The sequence below is a fragment of the Corvus moneduloides genome, chromosome 3 (genome assembly GCF_009650955.1).
Source record: "Corvus moneduloides isolate bCorMon1 chromosome 3, bCorMon1.pri, whole genome shotgun sequence".
NCBI lineage: Eukaryota > Metazoa > Chordata > Aves > Passeriformes > Corvidae > Corvus > Corvus moneduloides.
Genome location: NC_045478.1, coordinates 117005727 through 117029235, shown reverse-complemented (window position 1 = coordinate 117029235; position 23509 = coordinate 117005727). Strand labels below are relative to the sequence as shown.

The following is a 23509-nucleotide window of genomic DNA, read 5'->3' as shown; positions in this document are numbered from 1 at the left end:
GCCTATTTTAAGTACAGGCAGACACAGACTGTTCACATTTTTCATGCAGGGATGTTTTCAATGAGAAATCAGCCTTTTTTCACCCCCTCCTTGTCTCTACTCCTCAAACCTATCAAGATCACTGCTGTTCTATTTTTCATAAAGTTTTCTACTGTGCTATACTTGGGCTTGCACCTGAAATACACAATCCTCTGCTGGAATCTGGGTCAGCCACACTGAGAAGGGAAATCCCATTATTGTCTCCCGTTGTTTTTGAAATGAATGAGTTTGTACAGCCAGCTCAGGTTTGGATTCAAAGGCTGATATTTCCATGACGAGCCGCCGCTGCCACCCGTGTGCCAAAGCACGAGGAGCCTTTCATCCCAGCCAGCACAGAGGCAGGGGGATGACATCCCCCAGGATATCTGAGAGCCGAGGGCGCTGCCTCGTCATCATCACTGCTGCTGCTGCCGCCTTTGAATAGGGATGGAGCAGCGAGAGTGTTTATGATTTACTGGTTTTACCCAAAGGGATACACTGCATACCATCAGCTCTGCTTTGCAGGCTGAGAAACAAGCAAACACCACTAACTGAGAAACCTGCAAAACCTACAGAACTCAGAAAAAGCCTTTGCCTTCCTCTGCCTCAGTTCTGGTGAAGTCTAAAGCAAGCAAACACCAGTTCTGTCTCAAAACCAAGAAATGGTGCTGTCAAAGCTGGTCTCTCTGATCTGTGCTACTCCTCAGTCACGAAAGAGCACCAATTAGGAGGAACACTTCTGCCTCACACCACAAAGACAGTCAATACTGGGGGAATTAAATGGAAAATAAATTTTGGAGCACATAAGAGCAGAGTTACAGAGCTGCTGTATGACCTGAAACCACAGCATGAACTAACTCCGGCCAAATGCCTCAGCCTGATTTAATACTGTGACTGAGGGAACAACCATGAATCTTCTGCTGCTACACGTCAGTGCATTAATTGAACTATCAGCTGGGTAGAAAAGAAAAGTTGTAAACAATACCAAGATCTCAGAACCTTTGGTTCTTGTCTTCATGAACTGCAAATGCATTTTAAATCTTCCATTCTCAGTGAAGTTATGAAATCCTCAGTGCCAAATACCCTTTAAACACTAAAGGTACTGGTGCAAGTGCACACATAAAAAACTTGTCTAAATTAAATGTTTATGCTGAACTAGTTTAGCAACATTAAATATTCTTAATTTTAAAGTGCTGCAACTCAGCTTCTCTCTGTAGGTTAAGATGTATCAAAACAAAGCATGTTAATTCTTAACAAATATACAATAAAGTGGTATCTAGCAACAGAGACAAAAGCCAATTCTCAGCTGATAGTCAATGCCTCTTAGTTGCTATTCAAACTTTCTAGCACTATTATGGAGGCCCATTTCAATTAGCACACATCCATTTGCAGGCCAAGGCCCCGAGTCATATCCTTAGAATGCCAAGAAAATTAATGCAATTTAAAACTTTTTAAGCTTATGGATTTATGGCTCCAGAACTGCAGGAAAGAGAGGATATTTCTGCAAGATAATAAACCTATTTTTTTTCTTCCCCATTTTAAAACATCTTCATGTATTCATGTCAAAACACCCAGAGATTTTTTTGGTGTTAAGAAGGGCTGTGGAACGAAGTTGCTCTCCTCCACTAGCAGGAAAAAGATTACCTACCTTTTTCCTCATTATTCTGGGCCACTATTATCAGTAAGATATTTTATTACAGCAAAAAAATGAAGACCTTGGTTTTATCCCCATTGTCCTGTAGCAGCACCCAGCAGAGCTGATCAGCAAGTGATGAGTGCCCTTCTGGAGCAGGCAGTAAATGTAAATTTGGCAAAGAGCACTTATCAAATATAACTAAAGGGTCCATGCTCTCAGGATTATCTGATTTTCCCTTGTTGCAGAAAAATCCACAGGCAAATGAAATCCTAAATTTACTCTGCAGCTGCATGGCAGGGAGAGGTGTGTGGCTGGCAGGGTATAGGCCACCACCATCGCACAGGTGCGATTCACTTGGATGTCAGGATGTGCAATCCCAGACAAAGTGCACAATCAGGGTCAACTGGTCTATCAGAATCCTGAGCCTGGAATCCTGATGGCTCCCTGTCCAGTGCTGCTCTACCCTCTAAGTTTTCTTCCCAGGTGTCCAGCGTGAGCCTCCCAAGCCATGACCTGGGGCTGTTTCCCCTCATTTTCCCACCCATCGAGGAGCTCAGCTTCATCACCATGTCCTACCCCTGCAGGCAGTGGTAGGTGGCAATGAGATCCCTCTCTGAGCTCCTTGCCCGGCTGAACAAGCAATTTAATTTCTTTCCTTTGGTGTACTTTTCCCTCTCTCCCTTGCTCCAAACTGCCTTTGCCTAAAGCACTGTTCTTAAATTAATTATCAAGGAGCTTTATGCTGCAGAGGAGCAGCGTTTTGGGCCTCCACTGGGACTTGTGGCTTTTTCTTCTGCAGCCCGGGAGCGCGAAGGCTCGGCCCCTGCCAGACCCGTGACTCGCACTCTTCTGAGACACTCCCACAAGTTTTACACACAGAATTCCTTTTTTCCTTGCAGCTCTGCTGTTAAGTGTCTGGATTTGCAGCTCCCTCCCAGCCGCGCCTGCCTCCCGGGACAGCTGATATGCAATACCCACACACTGCCGGCATTGCCTCATTAAGACGACATGCAATTCAAGGCAGTCTGAGGGATTCCAAGGGACTCTGCATGGTACCTTCATAGGAGCCAGCTGGATGGGAGTGATGCATGAGGGATCCACCATGGGCTTCGGCCGGTTGGCCGTGTCTGCCAGCAAACTGTGCCACTGCTGAGGCAGCCCCGTGAACTTCTGCTCCCGGTGGTCGAAGCCAGTGTGGACCCGGTGCTCGAAGTTGGAGGGCCCGGAAATTTCCAGCCGTTTCTTCTTTTTCCCGAACATGGTGGAAAGATCTGGAGAAGTCATGGGGAAACAGGGAAGAAAAGAAAAAAACCACATCTTTACACTCTGTTGTAACCCTCAGCCATTCTACTTCATAGGGAATTTTAGTAGATGTCGTTAGCCAAATACCTGTATGACCTTCACACACTGAGATCTATGCGAGGCAAGCATTTATCTGACCTCCTTTCTGGGAGAAGATTTTAAGAAATTAACTCAGTCTCTTACTATGTATGTTCATAATACTGTATGAAACAATGAAATTCCCAGGAAAAAAGCCCCAGGTCCTACTTTCTACTCCTCTCTCTGCTCATGCCGCAAGCTGCACCCCCATGGAAGCTCCGAGCCCAGAGCAATGCCAGCAGCAGTGGATGGCTTTGGTCCAAGGACACAACTTGGGGTAAGTGGTGAGCTGCGCCCTGATACAAGAGGGGAGCAAATGCACCTACAGCCTTGCATCCTAAATCTATACCCCAGATCCTGGACCGAAGACAACCCATCTCCCAGAGGAGAGCCTGGCTCTGCTGTGGTCAGATGTAGGTCTCAGACAGCAGCAGTCAAAGGGGAATTCTTCCTGAGCCGTTTCAGCGATGAAAACAAAGAGCTCAGATGTAATTCTAACATGGTCCAAGTGCCATCATCTGCATTTGTGGAGGGTTCTGCTTAAAAAAGCAACAGGTATCAGCTCTTATAAATATCATGGCCTGACTTCTTCAGGAGAGAAAAGATTTGCTGTGAGAGCCACATGCCTAAAGCACCTGGGTTTATGCCCAGGTGGGCAGAGGTCCCTGGCTCCTGGCCAGCAGACTTGGGTGGGATTCATTACATCATGGCCCTACTCCTTTTAAGGTCCAGGAAGGAGCATCAGCTCTTTTGGTTTCTGTGCAGGTGGTGTGGAGAAGAGAGAGGAGTCCCTCCACTGCTGTACAAGAAAGGAGCTGGAGGCTGTTGGAGGAAATGTGACCTTCCCAGCTTCTCCATCACTGGATTGACCTGGCTGCCTGGTAAAGCTAATTGTTACAGGTCCTGCTCTACAGTAAGTGAATGGTTTTAGTCCATTTAGGTAGGAGTGGGTTGATTTACCTTCCTCCTGTCTGTTTTGCCCCCCCTGAGAAGGCAGCAGGAGGGCTTCAGGGCACACAAGGGAACATAGGCTAATAGATTAGCTGGAACAAGAGAAGTTTCATTGGCAAGGTGAAAGGAGGCATGAGCTGCAAACTGAGAGGGATAGAGGTATTTGTTCACTCTACTGGCTTAGGAAATAGCCAGTACACTCACAACCTGCATTAACCCTTGGGGTTGGTGGGTCCCACCTTAAAACGAAGTGCAGCCTGACAGTTCTATTGAAGCAAGTTCAGAACTGATTTTCTGGAGCACTCCAGAAATCTGCTGTGCACGGCAAGGACAAATTCCTGGTCCCAGGGAAACAGAGAGAGGTCCTGCTGCTTTTCAGTGAAATACTGTCCTGTCTCAGAATAGTCCTCCACCTTTCTTTCTGGGCCATTTCCAGCAGGGCTGGCTAAGCACTTGAGCAGCATCTGTCTGAAATAACAGTGGGGTGAGGAGGCTGGCAGCTGTGTAAAACCTCTTCTATCACAGCTGTAAAGGTGCTGCCCTGACTTTGATTCAGGAGGCAGAGAGGAGAAGCTCAGAGAAGAAAATACAGTTGTGTTACCGCACCAAAAAAAAGATGGGGTGATAAATCAGGTATTTATTCCACCCTCATTGCCTTTTACTAGTTTGTCTAAAGATCAAGTCCATTATTTGAAAATTGATTGCTGGCTGCTTTGTAAAGCACTCCCCCCCACTCCCCCCGTGTATTTGTAGGTGATTGTCTCCCTTATGCGTATTTCCTTTAGACAAGGCAGACTTGCTCCTGTTGGCCTCTCTCCACAGGTCTCATCTTCCATACACCTCTCTGGCTTTCTACCCTACTCTGAACTTCCCAAAATCTCCTGCTCTTTTGACAGTGCCTCTCCAGCTCTGTTAACTTGGATATCTTCCTCACCTTCCTCTCCCAAAACCTCCTACAGTCACTTTGATATGTGGCATTTTTCCTTTTTCAGCATCATAATTGTTTTATTTTTCTTTGGTGCATTTGGGTACCTTGTGGCATTCCCAGACATGCTTCCAAAGCCACCACGGTTGGTCTCTGCTCAGAGACTGTCCATTTTCCAGGCTCAAATGGAAGCAGCCACCAGGTCAGGCAGTAGCTCCCAACCAGAGCTCCACAAATCGCAGCCAGCTGCAGATCAATGGCACTGCATCGATTTCACTCGCCCTCGGGGATGGGAATCCATGAGACTATTGGAGTAACATTTTAAACCATCAGCTCTAGACATGTATTTTTTCCTCTGATCAATGCCAGGGTTTCCCGCAGGACTCACATCCCAAGGCAGCTGCTGGATGCTTGAAGTCCTCCCGAGCTCCAAACAACATTGGATAACTAAAAGCACATCAGCTGGCACAGTGCACATTGCTTTTTAAAATGAACAGCACATTCACTTGACAAGACACCAGCCAGCCAGTTACCTCCATTTCACTGCCAAGCCAACCTCCCCTTAGCACAGTCCCTCCAAAGAACTGTAACAGACACAGCAGTCACAAGGAAGCTTTGTTTTCCCTCATTTCTCCATTCTCAAGAATGGAAATGATGCTGCTTGTTTTCTTCAGCTGTCTGAGGATGGGGGTTTGGGGCAGCCAAGTCTGTGAAACTTTTTGCTCTGGGCTTGTAAGTGTCCTGATTCAGTCCCCACTGCTACGCTTGTACCTCATACCTCATAAAAAAGGGAGATGATTTAATTTTTCCCATAGCTCTACTGATATGACACAAAAAATAAAGGACTTATTTAATCAGGTGTGGAAGCAGAAGATATCCTGGGTAAGTGAATACATGTTCTCCAAGACATATAAAGCTCTTTTAGGAATAAGAGGTACCTAAGTGCTTTGAAGAGAAATGATGGAGCTTTCCAGAATGCTGGATAATGTGTGTGTAGCAGAAAACTTATGAAATTTGTATCAAGAACACAAAATGTATGAAGTTCATTCAGGCACCTGCCCATTGACACAAAACAGCAATCCTCTCACAGTTATTAAGAACCCCTAATTTCCTAATGGGATTACTTAGGAAAACATCCCACAGACAATAGGGCAGCCTTTATCAGAGGCACAGGGAGCTGGGAGGCTGCGGGGCAGCTCTGCGGAGCTGCTTCTGTGCCACCCCCACGCCAGAGCACTCACCCTTAACTTAATTCTTCCCGACAGCTTCCAACGTAGCCCTGACTGTGCCAGGGCTCTCAGCAAATGCCATCTCCCCGTGCAGCTCCTCCTGTGCTCAGCCCCACAGAAGGAGAGGAAATGAGAGGTATTGTACTCGTAATGTGTTGCTATTTTGGTGGGATGAGCACAACCAGGATGTCTGTCCTCTCCCTGCACGTGCTTCGCCAAGGGATAGTCTGGCTGATTCCAACACCTCATGCATGGCACAAGGTGACACTCGACACAAGGGGGCTGGGGAGCCTGTGCTAACAACAGCTACTGCTGATGGCAGGGGGCTTGAGCTGGCTTTGGGGGGGAAGAGAAAACAGAACTCATCATTTCATTGCTTCAATGGGGCATTTCTACAGAAATATTTCCCCTGCTCTTACACTGAAATGATGCAGCACATTAATTTTGGGCTTCTAAATGTGAGGTCTGAAGGAGGCAGTCCTTTAGTGACAGCAAACAATGAATTCAGGAAGCAGGACAGCACGACACCTAAAGCAAGTCTGCTCTTCAGCAGGAGAGCCAGGAGCTGAGTGTTCAGCTCCAGGCTGCCATGCCAAGGTCTCCTCAACCCACAGTCCAATTGTGGCACAAGAGTTAGAGATAAAGGACTTTCTTTGCCAAAGCCATGGTGGAAAAAAGATGGACATGACACTTACTAAAGGAAAACACAATACTGGTGGGGAAATTCAGACTATTGCACCACCTCTCCTCCTGAGCAACCCACAGCAGTGCTGGTCTGAGATGCGCCTCTAGGGAATGGGGAAGGAACAGGGACAGCAGGAGGAACGTGTGAGCTGCGCTCTGTAGATACAGCAACCCGAACACTTCTGTAATTGCAGTGTTTGTCTTTCTTTGTCTCTGCCAAGAAAGGAGCAGTGCCAGCTCTGCTGGTGCCTGCTGAGGAGCCGTAACACAGCTCCACCCGGCTGCTGCAGGCACGAGGCAATGCTGAGAGGGTGCTATCAGGAGCAATCACTGCTTTTGCTCTTAATGCTGTTTACTGTAGTGCCTAACAAATCGAATTACATGCTAATCAGCACACCCTGCCTGCTAGATCTATGCCAGCCCTGGCTCCTTTGCATTGCACTCCTTTCTGTGCACAGCAATAATTCACTGAGCATCACAGTGCCATAGGCTCCCAGGCTGGTCCAAATTTTAACCATGTCCCTCAAGGACAGATCAGGTCCCCACAGAGGAAATTCCCTCAGATAATGCCCATGCAAGGTGTGTGATGCGGACCAGCAAAGTAAATCCACTCTGTCAGATACTGCACTACCATTGTGCCACCTCCCAGTCACAAATGAAGGGGTTTTTCCAGCAAGAAGTATCCTACAGTCCCACACTGGAGCCAGGAGGGTGGCAGTACTATTCTGGGTGCCAGACTCTGCCATGGTGGTCTGTGCTCAGGATGGGATTTCCAGCAATAGCCTTCCCACAAAAAGTTAAAGCCCTGCCAGCTCACACCCCATAGCTCACACAGAGGTCACAGAGCTGTTCACTTTCATAAGTCTGGCCCCATCCTGGGGTTTTTATGAGTTGTTCTTCTCCTGTATGTGACATCTGGGGACACTCACAGACTGATGAACTGAAAAGCTGAAAGTCCAGATGCATGTTACTGCCCTCAAAGAACAAATTTTTGCATTTACAACAAGTAAAATCCAAATTAGGTTTTGGAATAAATTGGAATAAAAGGCAAAAAAGGATTACTTCAATCCTAAGGTTAATAGTATTCTGTATCTTTTATCATATCCTAAGAGAAATCCAGTCAACCTACTAAATAAGAGAGAACTCTGCTTAACTCTGCCCCATTTTCTGTTCCCAATAAAAAAGTCAGAACCATTTTCTGCTTCCCCTCCAAACAGCTGGTCTTTTAAATTAAGACTAAAAAAGTTGGAAAGCTCTTTCCTATACTGTAATCTTGAAAACTACCAGAGTCCCAAGTGCATCCCTTAAGCAGTGACAACAGCCCTTGCCATCCCAGATGTCCCCAGATAACCCTGAGCAAAGGTCTGTGAAATTCTGCCACACATAAAAACATAAAATAACCTTACAAAGTTAGTACCTAGAATAATGAAGTGGAACTTTTAATGACTCTGTACTATAGCTATGTAAGCCCTATTTTTTTTACTGTGGTATTTCAGCAGCCACATAAAGTGTCCCACTACCCTCAGGAAATCATGTGTGGTCACCATGACCCTGAGCCACCCTGGGAAGCCTGCAAGGATTGCTTACACACACCTCACTGCTGCTCGAGCACGAGCTGGGCTTAAAATATTCCCTCAGGAGGGGCTCCGTGCTGTCTGCCTCAGCCCAGCAACATGTTTGCTTTCAAACAACCAGCAATTAGTTCATTTTCAATTAGGAAGTGTACACTGCATTAAGCCTGTGAGCCTGTATTTTCTGCAGGGATTCCCTGTGGCTCCTCAGCTGAGCAAGCAGGAGCAGAGCCCTTTTCCCCTAGGGATGGGCATGTTATTAGCATCTAAAAATTGCTTTCATGCATGCTGAGTATCATCTGTGAGCCCAAAGTGGGGGGCAGCAGTAAGGACTGTGAAAAGGTCCTGTGAAAAGGCACATTTCCTCCCAGGTCAGCCACACAGCCAAAAAACCTGGTTACAGGCAGGAGCTTTAATAAAATACTTCATTTTTAAGAAACCTGACAGAGACACAGATTGCAAAATGGGGAGATGGGTGCAGGTCGCTTTCTTTTGACAATTTTTACTTATTAATAATAGTTTTCTGTAACACAAGGACCTCAATTATTCCCCTCCAGAGCAACCCAAATGCAGCAATACATCATTAGCTTTGGTGGCTTCTGTTCCCCCACTCTGATTAATTGTAACCTTTCCCAATATTTGATCGTAAATGAGAGAGTATGAATTGAGAAGCACAAATTAAATTAACGTGTCAAGGCAGCCTGCAGAGCCAGTGCTCCAGACAAATGTGAGCTGGGCTGAAACTCAATCTTGAGGAGAAAGCAAATGTCTGGGATGGACTGATGGCAGCATAAATTGCTGAGAAATCCTCCCTCCTCTGTGAAGTGAGAGGTAAAAACGATGTTGGTTCTCCTTCAGCTCACACTGGCGCAAGTTCCTGCTCCTGAGGCAAGTGGAAGGAGACCAACACATATCTGTGTATCTATATACCTAATATATATTTAACAGATTTACTATATTTAATAAAACTATTAAAAATGAGGAAAACCGTTTGGTTTTTTTCTTTAGCAAGGAACAGCAACAGCAATAGTTTTGTATTTCCTTTCTGTTTAAGGATGGTTCTCAGCTGCTTGATGGGGACCCTCTGCTGGCTGCAGTCAAAACCTGAGTTTCTTTTGTAAAAAAAAAAGAAGCATGCCCTGACTGCAGGCTTAAATTTTTAAGAAGAATTTATCTCTATTTTTAACTGAAAACACAGAGAGCACTACCCTGTTTTTCAGGAGATAAAACCAGAAGCTATACCTGGAAAAGCAGAGTGAACTGAATGAGAAGACAATAAAGTTCATGGAAAGACTCTTAAAAACCACGCTGGTTTCAGGTCAGGCCTGACACACTACTTGACAAAAGGAGAAATCCTGTTTGACTTTCCAGAGACAATATTCCTAAATACCTTCCTAACTCCCAGGGTATCATTCTGGATGGATAAGATGGAAACGAATGGGAGACACCCAGGAACCAGGGGGCAGCTGCCTGCAGAGCATCTCAAACCAGAGGTAGGTGAATCCTCTCTTGCATTTATTTATTCATTTACTGGTGTTATCTACAGGGAGATCTCTTTACTTCCTTAGAGACAAGGTTTTTGGTTTTGTCACAGGAATGGACAACACCCCATGCAGGTGAATACCAGGTTGGCTCACCTGTCTAATGAGAGACCCCATTTCCCTTGATCCCTGCTTATCCCTCTGCTCCTAATTATGACTTGAGCATTTCGATTTGGGAACAATAAATTAACACCTTGGAAAATGTTCTCACATACTCTGCTAATGATGATTTTAAACGTTGACCCTCTGGCAGCATCCAAAAGGACCCACAAATCCTGAATAAACCAAGTCAGCTCATATTTTCAGTCTTTCACCATTCTGCTAAGCTCTTCTGCACACAAACAATGTACTGATAGAAATTAATCACCTGTGACCACATCATTTTTTCCAGGGTATTTTTTCAGTTCAACCGAAGTATAGAAATACCATTTTCAGTGCATGCCTGTATGAGTTTTAGAATGAAAAGCTTGATGATCAATAGGATTCAACTTACTAACACAGATTTTCAAGCTGTCTGGTATTTTTTTTTTTATATGGGACAGTCTTGTAAGTCATTTAACCACTATTAAAATACGTGCCTTAATCATGGAAAGAGAGGTACTGATGGACTAGTCCAACAAAAATGCCTCTTTCCCAAAGCCCCTCATTTACCCTGCAGCATTCTGCTCATTTCAACCTTAGGTCAAATCAGCAAATTGCTCTCAGAGTTTCTGTGTCACTGTGCAATACAATAAAAATACATTTAAACAACTACAAAGAGTTGTCATTGTCCATGACTCTTTTCAATCCCACAATACTTCGTTTATGGTTGAAAATGCCTTCATTTGTCACAGCACAGCGGTGTGTCTCTTGATAGCTTGCCCATGAGACATATTTAATAGAAATCCACAACTGAACGAAAGACAGGAAAAAATAATAACAAAAGCCAATGTATGCTTCCAGAGAAATAGTAAAAGCTGGTACAGAGTGGCCAAACTAGGATTGATGTACTCCAGGGAACAATACTCATTCTTCTTATTGAAAGCTACTCTTGTACAAGGACTCATTTCCACACACTGACTGACATGTGCTTTCCTAATTTAGAAGTCTTGTGATTCCCAGTGGATTTTAATGCTCAGTAATTTTCAGCTGAGTAGCTTAAACGCATATTATTGTAGTCAGTCACTCTCTATTATCTTATACACATGCACACATAAATAGCAACGTGGACACGGAGGTTCGTGCAGGGAATTAGTCTGAAACAGCTCTGGGCAGATTAAAGAGGAAAGCCCCCCTCAGCCCCCTGAATCCCTGGAGATAACTCTAATAATTTCTATCCCTAGCAAGTGAAAAGATTCCAGATTTGCAGAAGCAAATAGTCCTCTGGGTGCTCAGCCTGAGATAATTAATGGTATTAACTTTGTTAGGAAATGCTGGACATCCACAGGGAGAGGGGATTAAATGAGACACCCATTAAATGAGACACCCTGAGTCTCAAGTTACTCCTGGAACTTCTGTTGTAAATTCTTTTTTTCTGAGTTGATATTAGCACTTTTTAAAGACAGCTCTATACTGTTCTACACCAATGGATGCAGGTACTCTATTTCTGTGTTTTCAATTAGAAAAAAATAATCAGTAAAAGGAAATACTGTCAAGAATGAAAGTGATGATACATCAGTAGAGAAGACAAAGTAAGCAGAAACATCAGACAAATCTGCAGGAAATACCAAAACCAGAACTGTGAAACAGTATATAATTCTGAATTTTAGTAAATATGGACATTCCTATTGGTTAGGTAACTGCAGGATAAGAACTGCAAGGATATGAAATTCTGCATTTATCAGAAGACTTAGCAAAGTGCTTGAAAAACACTTGGAAAATTGTTCTTATCAATCGTGCACCAGGTTACACCTTCTTTGCATTTTGGGCACCTCAGTGGGGTCCACTGGCAAAGCCTCAGCAAAAGAGATGGACTGGCCCCAACTGTAGCACAGCACAGGGGACACTAAAACATCTTGGGTTTACATGTAAAGCTTTAGTTTTAACTTTCTGAAACTGAGTTTCCTCCCCAACACTTGATGGCAGCTGCAAAGCTGGCATTACAAACATACAGAATCCCAGAATGAAGGCTGGAAGACACCTTCAAAACCATCTAATCCAACCAACACTTCCAGAGACGGTGACTCCACCACCTCCCTGGGCAACTTACTCCAATGCCTGACCACTCTTCAGTTAAAACATTTTTTCAAGTACCTAGTCTGAACCTCCCCTGGTGCAGCTAAAGGCCACTTCCTCTTGTCCTTTCAGCTGTGATACGACAGAAGAGACCAACCCCAGCTCACTACAAACTCCTTTTGGGTAGCTGTAGGAGTAATAAAGTCCTCCCAGCCATGCCAGGTCCCTCTGCCTCTCCTCCTAGGACGTGTTTTCCAGAGCATTCCCCAGCAATGTCCTTTCTAAAGCGAGGAGCCCTAAACCGAACACAGCGCTTGAGGTGCAGCATCATCAGTGTGACCTCAACAGTGACCAAAGCATGGTATGCTGCAGTAGGGATTTCCCACAGCTCCCTGAAGGACTTATCCCAGGACTGCATGGTTTCTCACAAGTGCCTGTAATTACTGTGGATGTATGCTGATAATTTTTAATAGACAGCTTTCACTTGGAAAAAAAAGGAGGCAAAATGTTTTCTAGGTCTAGAAACCAACTGATTTTCAGCTGGTTACATCCATGAACACATCAAAATTGCATCAAGTAGGGGTTCCAGTGGGGCGCCTGCACCAGCACAGATGATTTTACAGCCCCCAGAGAGTGTCACAGTGACAAGCACGAATGGGACTGGCTGGGGACACACCCCTGTGACAGCATCACACGCCACTGAAACAAGGTAATGACACCGGGGCTCTGGAATCGACCTCCTGCCACAACTCCTCACTGGTATGTTTGTATTCAACACACTTCATTTTCCTACAATAATAATCACTGCATTTCTTACTTTACTTCTAAAACAGTACAGGCTGTGCTGGCTCTGAGGAATTGCTCTGTTACCATAACATTTGTAAAAAAACGTTGCTTTCCAATGAATGATCAACAGCAACAGATGCTTCATTATTCATTCATTATTAATAGCAAGCCTCTCATAAGAATATTCTTTAGGATGAAACACAGGATCTGACCTGTGTTTGCCAAGAAATGGTGCAAAATCAGTTTATTTGGAATGTCAAAATACCTTTAAAATGCAAACAAACATATCTATAGATAAATGTATCCACACCAAGTGCCTGCAAGATGAAAATCATGCCTGTTGTTATCACTGCAGGTTCCCTACCTTTCTGTCTGGTTTTACTCTGCATTGCTGTAACATGTAATTGAAAGGAAATATTTCCACAGTCTACAATAAATCACAGATGTGTAGAGTCTACCTTAAGTTTTTATTCCTTACATTATTTTCTTGTCTTTTTTTTTTCCCCCACACTGCATTGTGCTGGAAAACTGGTCTAAAAGTCAATTCTTACCCTGTTACCTACTGAGTTGCTGTCAGGCCATACTGTTTCCACATTAAAAATGAGAACTGATCTCTTGAAGAGTTACTAGAGCTTACTATTTATTACCTCCTTCAGGAAGTTTACCATAAGCTCTTTATACAGAACATGGAATGTTTATAAAGCAGTGTCTGCTCAGTCCTCCTCCCTCTGGACCATCCCCAGCAATCAATAATTGCATCTGAGGAATTCCTCAACACTGATTTTTTTTCAGAGCTAAGCGACCCTGCCATGCAGACTTTGTGTTTTCCCACCTTCAGACAGCAGTTCAGAAATGATGGGTCTCACCTGCCCTCTACCTGGGAGGTAATGAAGACTCTTTACACCTTATCTCTGAAGCTGATATCAAAGTTTTCAGACCAGCCACAGAAAAGCAAACAAAAACTACAGTAAACTGAATTAAAGAACCCACACGTTTTTATCTCTGGGAAATCAGTGCAAATCCAGAAAGATTAATGATACTGGGAGGTTTTTTATTGTTTTCCACCTTTTAAATACCAAAAATAGAAATGTTTTTTGACTGCAGGAAGGTTTTGAGCAACTGGAGAGGTTACTGCATCTCAGATGGCCACCAATGCCATCCTCCTAGAGATGCTGTCTGCTACAGGAGGTGGCTCCCATCCCTTCCTTCCGAGGAAGGATGCACACACATGAATCACTACATTTTGCCGGGCCCATCCATACCCTGTTTCTGGGAAGGGCCTCTCCAGGCCCTCTCCAGGATGAGGGGTTTAATCTAAAATGGTCCAAAAGGACACTTTTAGCCTCGCAGAAAAAACAAAAAACCAAGGAAAAGAGTTTGCCAGGTGAGTAAGGGAGCAGCTAAGATGACTCCCAGAAATCTTGCTCTGGAAACAGCATGAGAAGCTGCCATGTGACTTTGTGTACGAGCTGATTCAGCTCCCAAACTTTTAGACAATTATGTTAAAAAGCCACTTCTCTCCCAGAAGAAACACTTCTGCTGGAACAACATGGCATCGTCGTTCCCCAGTCTGCACTGACTGATTCTACAGCAGCTCTCAAGGCTGTCTCATCGGGAAAACACCATCATAACAAGGAGTCTGTGAGAGAAGGCAAGATCTTCTCCAAGTAATTTCTGATAAATCTTATTTACCACTCAGGGCAAGATGCTGAGGCTACACAGCAGTGAAGAACTTGGCCATCATCTCTCAGCAATCAATGGCTCACAGATCCCCGAGGTTCCCATCCTGCTCGGTAAAATGGCACCAGTGACCCATCAGACTCCAACCCCTCTGTTTATACTTAAATATATACATGTATATTTAAAATTAGCATATTTAGATCTGAGAGCAAGTCCTTCTTGAAGGCTCAGCATCAAAAATACACCATCAATTAGAAGATAATAATTAACAGAAAAGGACATCTCTGCATGCTGACTCTGATTGCATCCACTGCTGTTTCCAGAGGCAGGGAGATTCATTAATTCATTCATTCCCCACTTCGTTATGGAATGACTCCAACAAAGCTGCTGATACAACTGGGAAATCAAAAGATGAGCCAGGAAAGTGACTGCAAAAAAATGCATTAAGGGAACATGTGTGGTTATGTCAAGTGGTGGGGCCAGAGTCAGCACTTCAGGAAAAAAGGGACTGCAGAGTCGCTGGCTGAGAGGAAAATTAAATGTGCAGAAGGAGTTCAGATCCTAACAGAAATATTTTCTTACCAGAAAAAGACGATGGTTTCTGTTCTAATGAAATATGCTATCCTACAAAATCTCTCATTTAATTTTCACCGTTTTCCTCTTGTACTTAAATATGGAATCATGTAAAACTCAAAAGCTATTTAAGATATAGTTAAGCCCCCAAAATGTCAATTTAGGCTTTTTCTCAAGTTTTGAACATAAGACTCAATAAATACCCTGGTATTTTCTGTTTCAGCTGATCTGAAGGTTGTCGTGCTCTAGGTGGGCATCTGAGATGACTTGCTGTTTGCTTCATGGGGCAATAGAAAGGCTTCAGAAAGATGATTTTAGAACAGCCATGAGACTCAAATTGCTTTGAGACACCACAACTGGATGACCAGAACATCTTTTTACACCCTACCCCTGTAATTCAGTCTCTCCACTCCTTGCATCTGCACCCTGTGCACCCACCCCGGTGTGTGTAACTGAGCCTTGAGCTCAGCCATACTGACAATCCTAGCTTTCTAAATTATTTCTACCTTCTTCAGGATAAAGGCAGGAAGATGTCCTGAACTGCTTTTAAAATGATTATGCAAAGCACAGTGGGCTGTATAATACCTTTTCCAACAAAACTCCCTTTTAGTACTCTGACAGCAATCAGCTGTGTTATTATAACTATTCTTTCTCCTTGTAACACTCAGGCTGAATGTTTTAAATGGAAATTACATCATCTTGTCCCCCCGTGTTTCTTACTTGTTGCGTGTCCTTGCAAGTAACCAATGCCCAGGATGCCAAAAGCTGAAGGCTCAGCTCGCCCACGTAAGAGATGTGATATGAATAAATCAGTGCAAAGTCCATGTGAGCTCCTTCTCTCTCACTAGCAGGGGCTCAGGCTGGAAGAGCTTGATATGCACTGGAGCTGCCATGCAGCCTTTAACTACCCATGGTACCATTTTAAAACATCAGTTCATTCAGGGTATGGATTCATTTTTCAGAATAGCAAATATGCAGCTGGGTACCTACAGTGAAATGAAAAAAAGACTGTATTTACTGGGGTGGTGTGACACTTCTTTTATAGGGTTTGACTTACTGGAAAGGAGTTTTGAAACTCAAAGGAGATGCCAGAATGCTAAGAGTTCTATTGTAAGCGTCACTCTCAGCCTGGTTAGGGCAAATCTCACTCCTGAGCACCTGGATCACAATCAAACCCAGAGCAGAGCTGGGCACCTGCTGCTGTGCATTTCGTATCTCCCCAAACTCATCTTCAAAGCTCATCTGTCTTTTCCCCACTGCAGAGCTGTGTCATCTCAGTCTCGGGCTTTCTGGAGCATCATTTGGGTCCTGATGCAACTGCTCTTGGCTTCAGGGGGAGGGAGAACTCTGACCCAAGAAATAGCCACTTTTTCTCTGTTTCCCTCTCCTAAGATAGGAACAATTGAAAAAATAACCCTCCCTGGTGGCAGTACACCCAAGAGGAGGGGAGGGGGCACACAGCTGACTTTATTTAAGAAAGCCTCTTTCCTGCTCCCTTTCTTTGCAACAGAGGCCAGAGGAGATGTGGCTTCCCTCCCTCTCCTTTGCTGCCACTATCTCCCATTTCCCAATGGAAACCAAAGTGCCCTTTTATCAATATTTCCTAAGCCAAGATTTTCTAAAGCTGGAAAAAGACTGAGCTTCACATTATCTGGTCTGAATCCAGCAAGGCTTATGCTCATCAGAAAAGGAAAAGGAATCAAAGTTTCCGACTTGGAAAACCTCTGAGCCAATATTTGTAAATAAAGTCTAATTTAATTACCAATAGATGTATTTTTCAGCTGTCCAACTCAGAGAGAGCACAATCCCACTGGGATGAAGCAATCACACTGTTTAACATGCAAAATCACTGCTCGCCTACCAGCTTATTAATAGGCAGTTTTCTAATTCAGAGGAAAAGGCAAAGGAGAAGGACAATAATCTGAACACAAGCATCTGAAATGATCCATTGAACTCTGCTCCAGCAAGAAAAGACTTTCTTCTTTTTCTCCCCCTCCAAGGACAGCTTTCCAGTGCCACTGGCATCCATCACGTGTGCAGAGGCAAATGCTTCCACACTTGGTAATAATCAGAGCAAGGGAATTATGGATTGGGAGGAGGAACTGCAGGGTTTCTTTCTCTTGGCTAAAGGCATATTTCAATCTCAAAAGCTCGAAGGGAACTCAGTAGTAGCTTCCTTCTCCATTTCCACTTTCCAAGCAGAGCCAGGACATCCTGCAGATCTTCCACATCACCCATTTTTCCTGGGCTCTCAGTTTTGCCATGCTTCTGCTCCATGTGCTGAGCTGGGGCTGGCTCCCAAAGGACTAATTCCATCAGCTCCTGCCTATCCTTTCCACACCACTCCTTCTTTCCCTGCTTATGCAGGGAAACTTTATCTCAAATCCACCTTCATCACTAACTCTGTCCCTACCTACATTGTCACCTCCGGCTATCAAAAACAAATTTATCCCCCTTTTCCCTTCTTGACTCGCAGAGTTTGCTGGAAAATAATACAAGATCTAAGAACTATCCTCAACTGAAATTCCTCATGGTAGCAGATAAAAAGGATTTTCCTTAATGTAATCATGAACTGAAATCAATAAATACACAGCAAGGCAATACAGAGGCAAACACAAATGTAAAAGATACAACCAGAATAGAACATTAATAAATGATTAACATGGCAGGTTTTAGGACAAGTGTTACAAATTCTGTATCTCTATAAAATCAGCTTTTGAAAGTCTAAGACATTAAGGCTTAATCAGAGTACATTGTTTTACAGATGAGATATCACCAGTCAGTTAAATTGCAGGAATGAAAGTGGGGGTTTAATTCAAGCTTCCCTAGGGAAGAGATTTGTTTGAAAGAGGTCAATTAAGCCTTCCACTCCAGTTAATCCCTTCTGTTTATTTTAAAAAATTGGGAATAAGGAAAAAAATTACAATAGGCCAGCAAAGCAAAATTTTCCTATAGATGCACCAAAACAAAAACCTGCAGGTCAGCTTGCTTTCAGCTGGGAGAAACACAGGCAGAAATTGCAATCAGTCTGCATTTCATATGGATGCATCACGTGGAGATGATTCAGACCGAATTATTCTCCAAATTAGCTTTATGAAACACTCTCCTCCAAGGAAGGCAGCAGTGCTTGAATTGGTTTTGGTAGAAGTTAATATTTTAACTTACAAGTCTCTTTTGGAATGAGTCTCTGTGGGGAAGGACAGAGGGCAGAAGAGAGTGGACCCTCAAAGAAACTATTTCCATTATTTTGCATTTTCCTTCAGAAGTCAGCAGCCCCTTTTCCCCATAGCCCTCGAGCTGTTAATGGCACTATTTACATATATTTCCCTTAAGCTTCTGAGTCACCACTGGTCATTTAGGTCAATATATTTGTTTTGTCTGCTCTTCTGAATATTGATGAGTTTCAATCTTTTTTCCCTCTTTCTTTGGTCCTACTGCAACTCCTTTCTGAGCTTCCAACAGCAAAGCAGCAAATGCCATGGAAAGCCCCACACTGTGCTGCCCATCTGCTTCCCGCTGCTGCCTTCCTCCTCGCCCCGTGATCCATCCGCTCCGCGGTGCGCCTGATCTTTGTGCAAAGGCCTTCTGTATGTTGAACACTATCTATGCTGCTGAATCAGAAAACAGGAAAAGCAGCATTATCCCCTCCCAGAGCCAGCACTCTAGGGCTTTCTTCTGTGCTTTACCAGCACCAGGCTCTTTTTCACTGGGCAGGTGAGGAGCCACCACCACACCATGACATCCCCCAACCAGCAAAAGCATCAATTTCCATTTCTCTGCCGAGACAGCAATTGCATGGAAGGGTGCTCCCAGCGCTGAAGAAAAAGCCCTTGTGCATGTGCCTGTAATAAGGATGCAAGGAATAGACAATCCCTACAGGGAAACCAGCACAGGTCAGCAGCGTGGCAAGGAAGACAGGGGCCTGCAGTGGGAAATGCAGGAGCGGTGAGGGCAGGGCAGGAGGCACAAACACAGGAATAGTGTTGGGTTTCTCTGGGAAGACAAGAGCAGCGTGGAGAAATCAATGTGAGTGGCTCCTAGAGGAGGGGAGGCTGAGCCAGAGGGGACAGATGCAATAGAAAATTCAGCAAGGGAGGAGAGGCCAGGTGAGAAGGAGTTGAATCAATCGAGCAGCTTTGACTTGATTCAGTATGGAAGAGGAAAGGCAGCCCAGCATCTCTTAAAGTGGAGGGAGGAGGATCTGATCAGCCATGAGGTGAAGTGATGGTAGCACAATTAGTGTGGCAGCAGCTGCAGGTCCCCTCTGCTGTGTCTGCCCTCTGTATTTCTCCCAGCAGCCTGATCACTCAGAATGAGTTAATTAGACACAGACCCGTCAGCCCTCTTCACAAATCCATAAAACTCCTTTGGGGTCAGCTCTTTACCCCTCTCTCTTTTCCCATGGAAGCAAGACTTTATGAGATCAGTAACATCCCATCTCCATCCATTGCCTCAGAAACATCTCATTTATGCAGGAGCAATTAAAGGGGTTCACTTTCTGGTAAAGGACTTCCACCCCATTAGAGTACATGTGCTTTGTCCCAGGCTCTGCCTTCTTTAAAAGGAAAAATCTGCTTTCACAGCTGCCTCCATGGAAACAGCAACTCTGTGGTGCTGGCAATGCTCCAGGCTCGATGGGCTTGGTTCAAACGTGGAAATCTGCATTTCTTGATTGCAGAGTGCCAGGATCCCAGAGCCCAGCCAGGTCTCCTCTGGCTTGTTGGGCAGCACCAGTGAGGTTCCTGTGGGCCAGATCTCACACTTGGCAACATCAGTGCAAGCCTACTGCTACGGAATGCTTGGGAGAGAGGAGGAGTAGGCAACGCTTTTAACGCACGTCTCATTACCTCTGGCAGTGCTGATGTGGATCCTGGACTACTGAAGTAGCTCATGGCGATGGAGGTAAGTGCTCAGCTTTCCTCCTGTAATGGCCTTTGAGACTAAAAACCCAGTAAATGTAAATTAAAACAAAATTCCTCCAATTCCCATTTTGAAAAACTTGCTTCCCCTTGTGCTCTGCTGGACATCCCATACCCTGCTGCATCCCCCAGCAAGGTCACAGCTGGTGGCAAACCGCAGCAACACCTACTGCACTCCTGGGCTCCAAAGGAGGATAAATTACTCTTCTGGCCCTCTGAATCCCCTAATCTGCAGCTTTCAGACTATCAAAGAGGATGCACAGCAGCTGCACAACCAGAGTGCAGGTAGAGAAGAGAGGATTTGCCCTCTGGCTTGGGAAAATTGGTCCCCGTGTAATAAAACACATAGCTCTTCTATAATCATTTGTTCAGCTCCATAAATCCCAGGGTATAAATCAGGCTGTCAGGAAGAGCAGCTGTGAAGGAATCTCTGCAGAAGGAAAAAAACCCAAACCTCTGTGACCACATCCAGCAACAGGGCCCGTGGCTGGGGAGCCGTGCCGGGGGCCATTCCCAGTGCTCCACGAGCTCCACGTCCCTTTGCTGCCTCTGACTTCAAAGGAGCTGCTCAGTCGTAGCTCTATAAATACCAGCAGAGTGGGGCTCAGTGGCAGCTTGTGGTGAGTATCAGGGAAATGCAAAATTCAACAATCCCTAATTGCCCTTCAGTCAACAGTACCTGTTTAAATTACTGTTATTACGGCAAAGATATTGAAATTGCTAACATAAACACAACCGAGGGTTGCAGATGCTGTAGCTTTCCACCAGTGAACATTTTACTTGCTGCTAAATATTTTCCCTTTCAATATAGGAACAACACCCATGGTGGCCGATACCCAGCGATCTGGGGATTTGCAGGAGGGTACCCTGCAAGCAAGGACAGAGCTGGTGAAGGAGGAAAAACTCATACAAAGGCCCCTGGGAGCTCATGAAGGAAAGGCTGAGAAGGGAATTCACCCATTCTGCTAGGAATGATTAAAAACAATTACAGAAAAGATGTGAAGGGAGACCAAAAGAAACATCCTGTCATGAGTCAGATGAAAACTGAAATATGACTTTTTAACAAAAAGGACATGGCACATTTATCAAAAATACTGTTTTGGAGAACATGAAAAACAGCTGGAGCAGAAGAAGCAGGCCCAGAACTTTGCAAGGTCTTATTCAAGGCAGGGATTTAACAGAGCATCTTTAGGAGTCTCCTCACCACCATCTCTAAACACTCCTGTATTGGTGTCTCCCAGCGCCTCCTCCAAACACTGAGATGTGCACACAGACCTGGGCCAGCACAACTCAGGTTTTTCTTTCCTTCTCTGCCAAGAAAGCTGTCCATCCTGCCCAGGTTTGTTGCTCAGAATCCCAGACCCAGGAATGGTATTGAACGCTTCCCAGCTGCTAAAGCCAGAGGAAAGAAGAGGTATCTCCAGCAGCACCACACCCAAGGTGCAAGACCCATCCTCACCTGACACTGCGCTGGGTACCAGGAGCCCTCTGCATCCCACAGGATGAGGCCCCATGGATTACTCCATGGCATCCTGCCTCGGGGAGTTATTCAGATGATTCAGTCCCATCAGCAACAATAAATTCAACGAGCAATGGTATTTCCACACACAGGGAAAAATTCTGAACGCGTGGTAAAAACACCACTTGTGCAGACAGGGAAAAGATCTTGTGTCGACACAATGCTTCGCACATCACTGAAGCCCAAGTAACTGCAAAACCTGGCCCAGAATACCTTTTACTTGGCTATGTCCTGGTATTGCAGAGGATTTTTTAAAATTCATTTCTAAACCAGACATCTTAACACCACCAATCCCAGCTCCACTTCAGGAACTATGCTGATTTAATTCTTCTGAGGGGCTTTGTCTGAATTTTCTTTAATGGATGCCAAAGAGCCAAACTCATCCCAGTTATTACAAAGACTGCAGGGTCTGCTCCCGGGGAAGATCTGCATCTGCTGCACATCCAATGCAGTCCCACCCCGAAGGACTTGCTGCTTACATGGAAAAGGCAGAGCAGGGAAACACCGAGTGGCACAAACCCCATTCAGCTGCAGGGTGATTTGCCCACACCACCCCAGGAGCCCGTGCTGGATTTCAGACCTTTGAGACCCCTCCTCATCATGTGAGCATTTCCATGGGAAATCACAAGTCCATAGGTGGAGACACAGATCAGGTCTGATGCTGAGGGGGGGTTTAAGCCCTGAACCTACACACACACAGGCATAACTTTATTCCAGCTGTTTGGTCTTAAAAAAGGTTTAATGAGGTTATTCCTGTACTCAAAGCAAAGCAGAGTAAAGTTTGCAAAGTATCAAAGTTTGCAGGACCAAGGTCTGGTTTTCCTCCCTGAGGCAAGAAGTTGCTTATTTTGCCATTGGTTTTCCTGGAAAAGTAATCATTTTTTTGGAGCTGCCCTTTGCTGCAGGTTGTAACTATTTTGAACCTTTTCAAAATGCCACTGCTGGAGCCACTTTATAAAGCGCCAATAAAATTAATATTAAAAATGACTTAGCGCATAATTCACGGCCTCTAGAAACCATTTCTTATTCGACTGGCAAACCAGCCAGTCATGCATTTTACATTGCTTTCTCATTTTCCTAGCTGTGACGCACTGCTTTACGAGCAGCGGAGCTGTGCCGCACGTGCCAGTCAGACAACACACAGGAGACACCCCAATGCCAACATCAATCCAGCAGAATCACCTGGGACAGGATGCAGCCGTTTGCTAGCTCACATCGGGGGCAAAGCGGGCAGTTACAACAGACTTACCATCAGGCTGAACCAGCCCAGGGGACAACCTCTGTAGTATCTGTCCAGGTACAAAACGTTCTACTTCCATCTTCCTATTTGTTTCCTTTGGATACATTAGCCTGAGAATTTATGGCAGCAATGTTTGAAAAGCAGTGGATTTAATGGAAGTATTAGAGAAAACCCCTGGGAAACATTTAGCAGAATAAACTCAAGAAGTGGTACCAGAAACATAACTGAGAAAGCTTTTGCTATATGCAGCTATGGTATGAGCATCCACTTAAAGGAATTAAATTAAAGAGTTGAAATGTCTCATAAGAACTGTCTACAATATGCCACAGAGGAAGATACATAAATCAAATTAAAAAAACCCAGATGAAAATCTAAGTCTCATAACTGTTCAATCCTTTCAAAATAAATCCAGGTCAACATTATATTTTATACCAAATTAAATATGTTCAAGTTGATTAAATCAACTCAGTCAGTTCTGAAGCCCCTGGTTAAAATAAGAAGGACTTCAATTTTAAAATATTGGTTCAGACAGCCTATACTACCTAATTTGTGATTTATACCACGCTTGTGGACAAGGTCTCACACAGAGAGAATTTGGACGAGATATAAAGAGACTCCTGAAACCAGAAGCTTGAAGGCTATTCTTAAAAACAGGGGGAAAAGAAAAAAGAAGGGAAACCAGCTCTACTTACAGGTTTTTTTT

The 23509-nt window shown here is 44.5% G+C and overlaps 1 protein-coding gene across 6 annotated transcripts in view; it reads right to left on the bottom strand.

Annotated features, from left to right (window-relative positions):
- Positions 1-23509, bottom strand: part of PAK5 (p21 (RAC1) activated kinase 5) — a 116845-nt gene that overhangs the window by 35781 nt on the left and 57555 nt on the right. For all 6 annotated transcript variants that reach the window (XM_032103695.1, XM_032103701.1, XM_032103699.1 and 3 more), the window contains one exon: positions 2711-2925. In XM_032103695.1, the coding sequence (XP_031959586.1) occupies positions 2711-2925 (215 nt within the window). The remainder of the gene's footprint in view (positions 1-2710; positions 2926-23509) is intronic.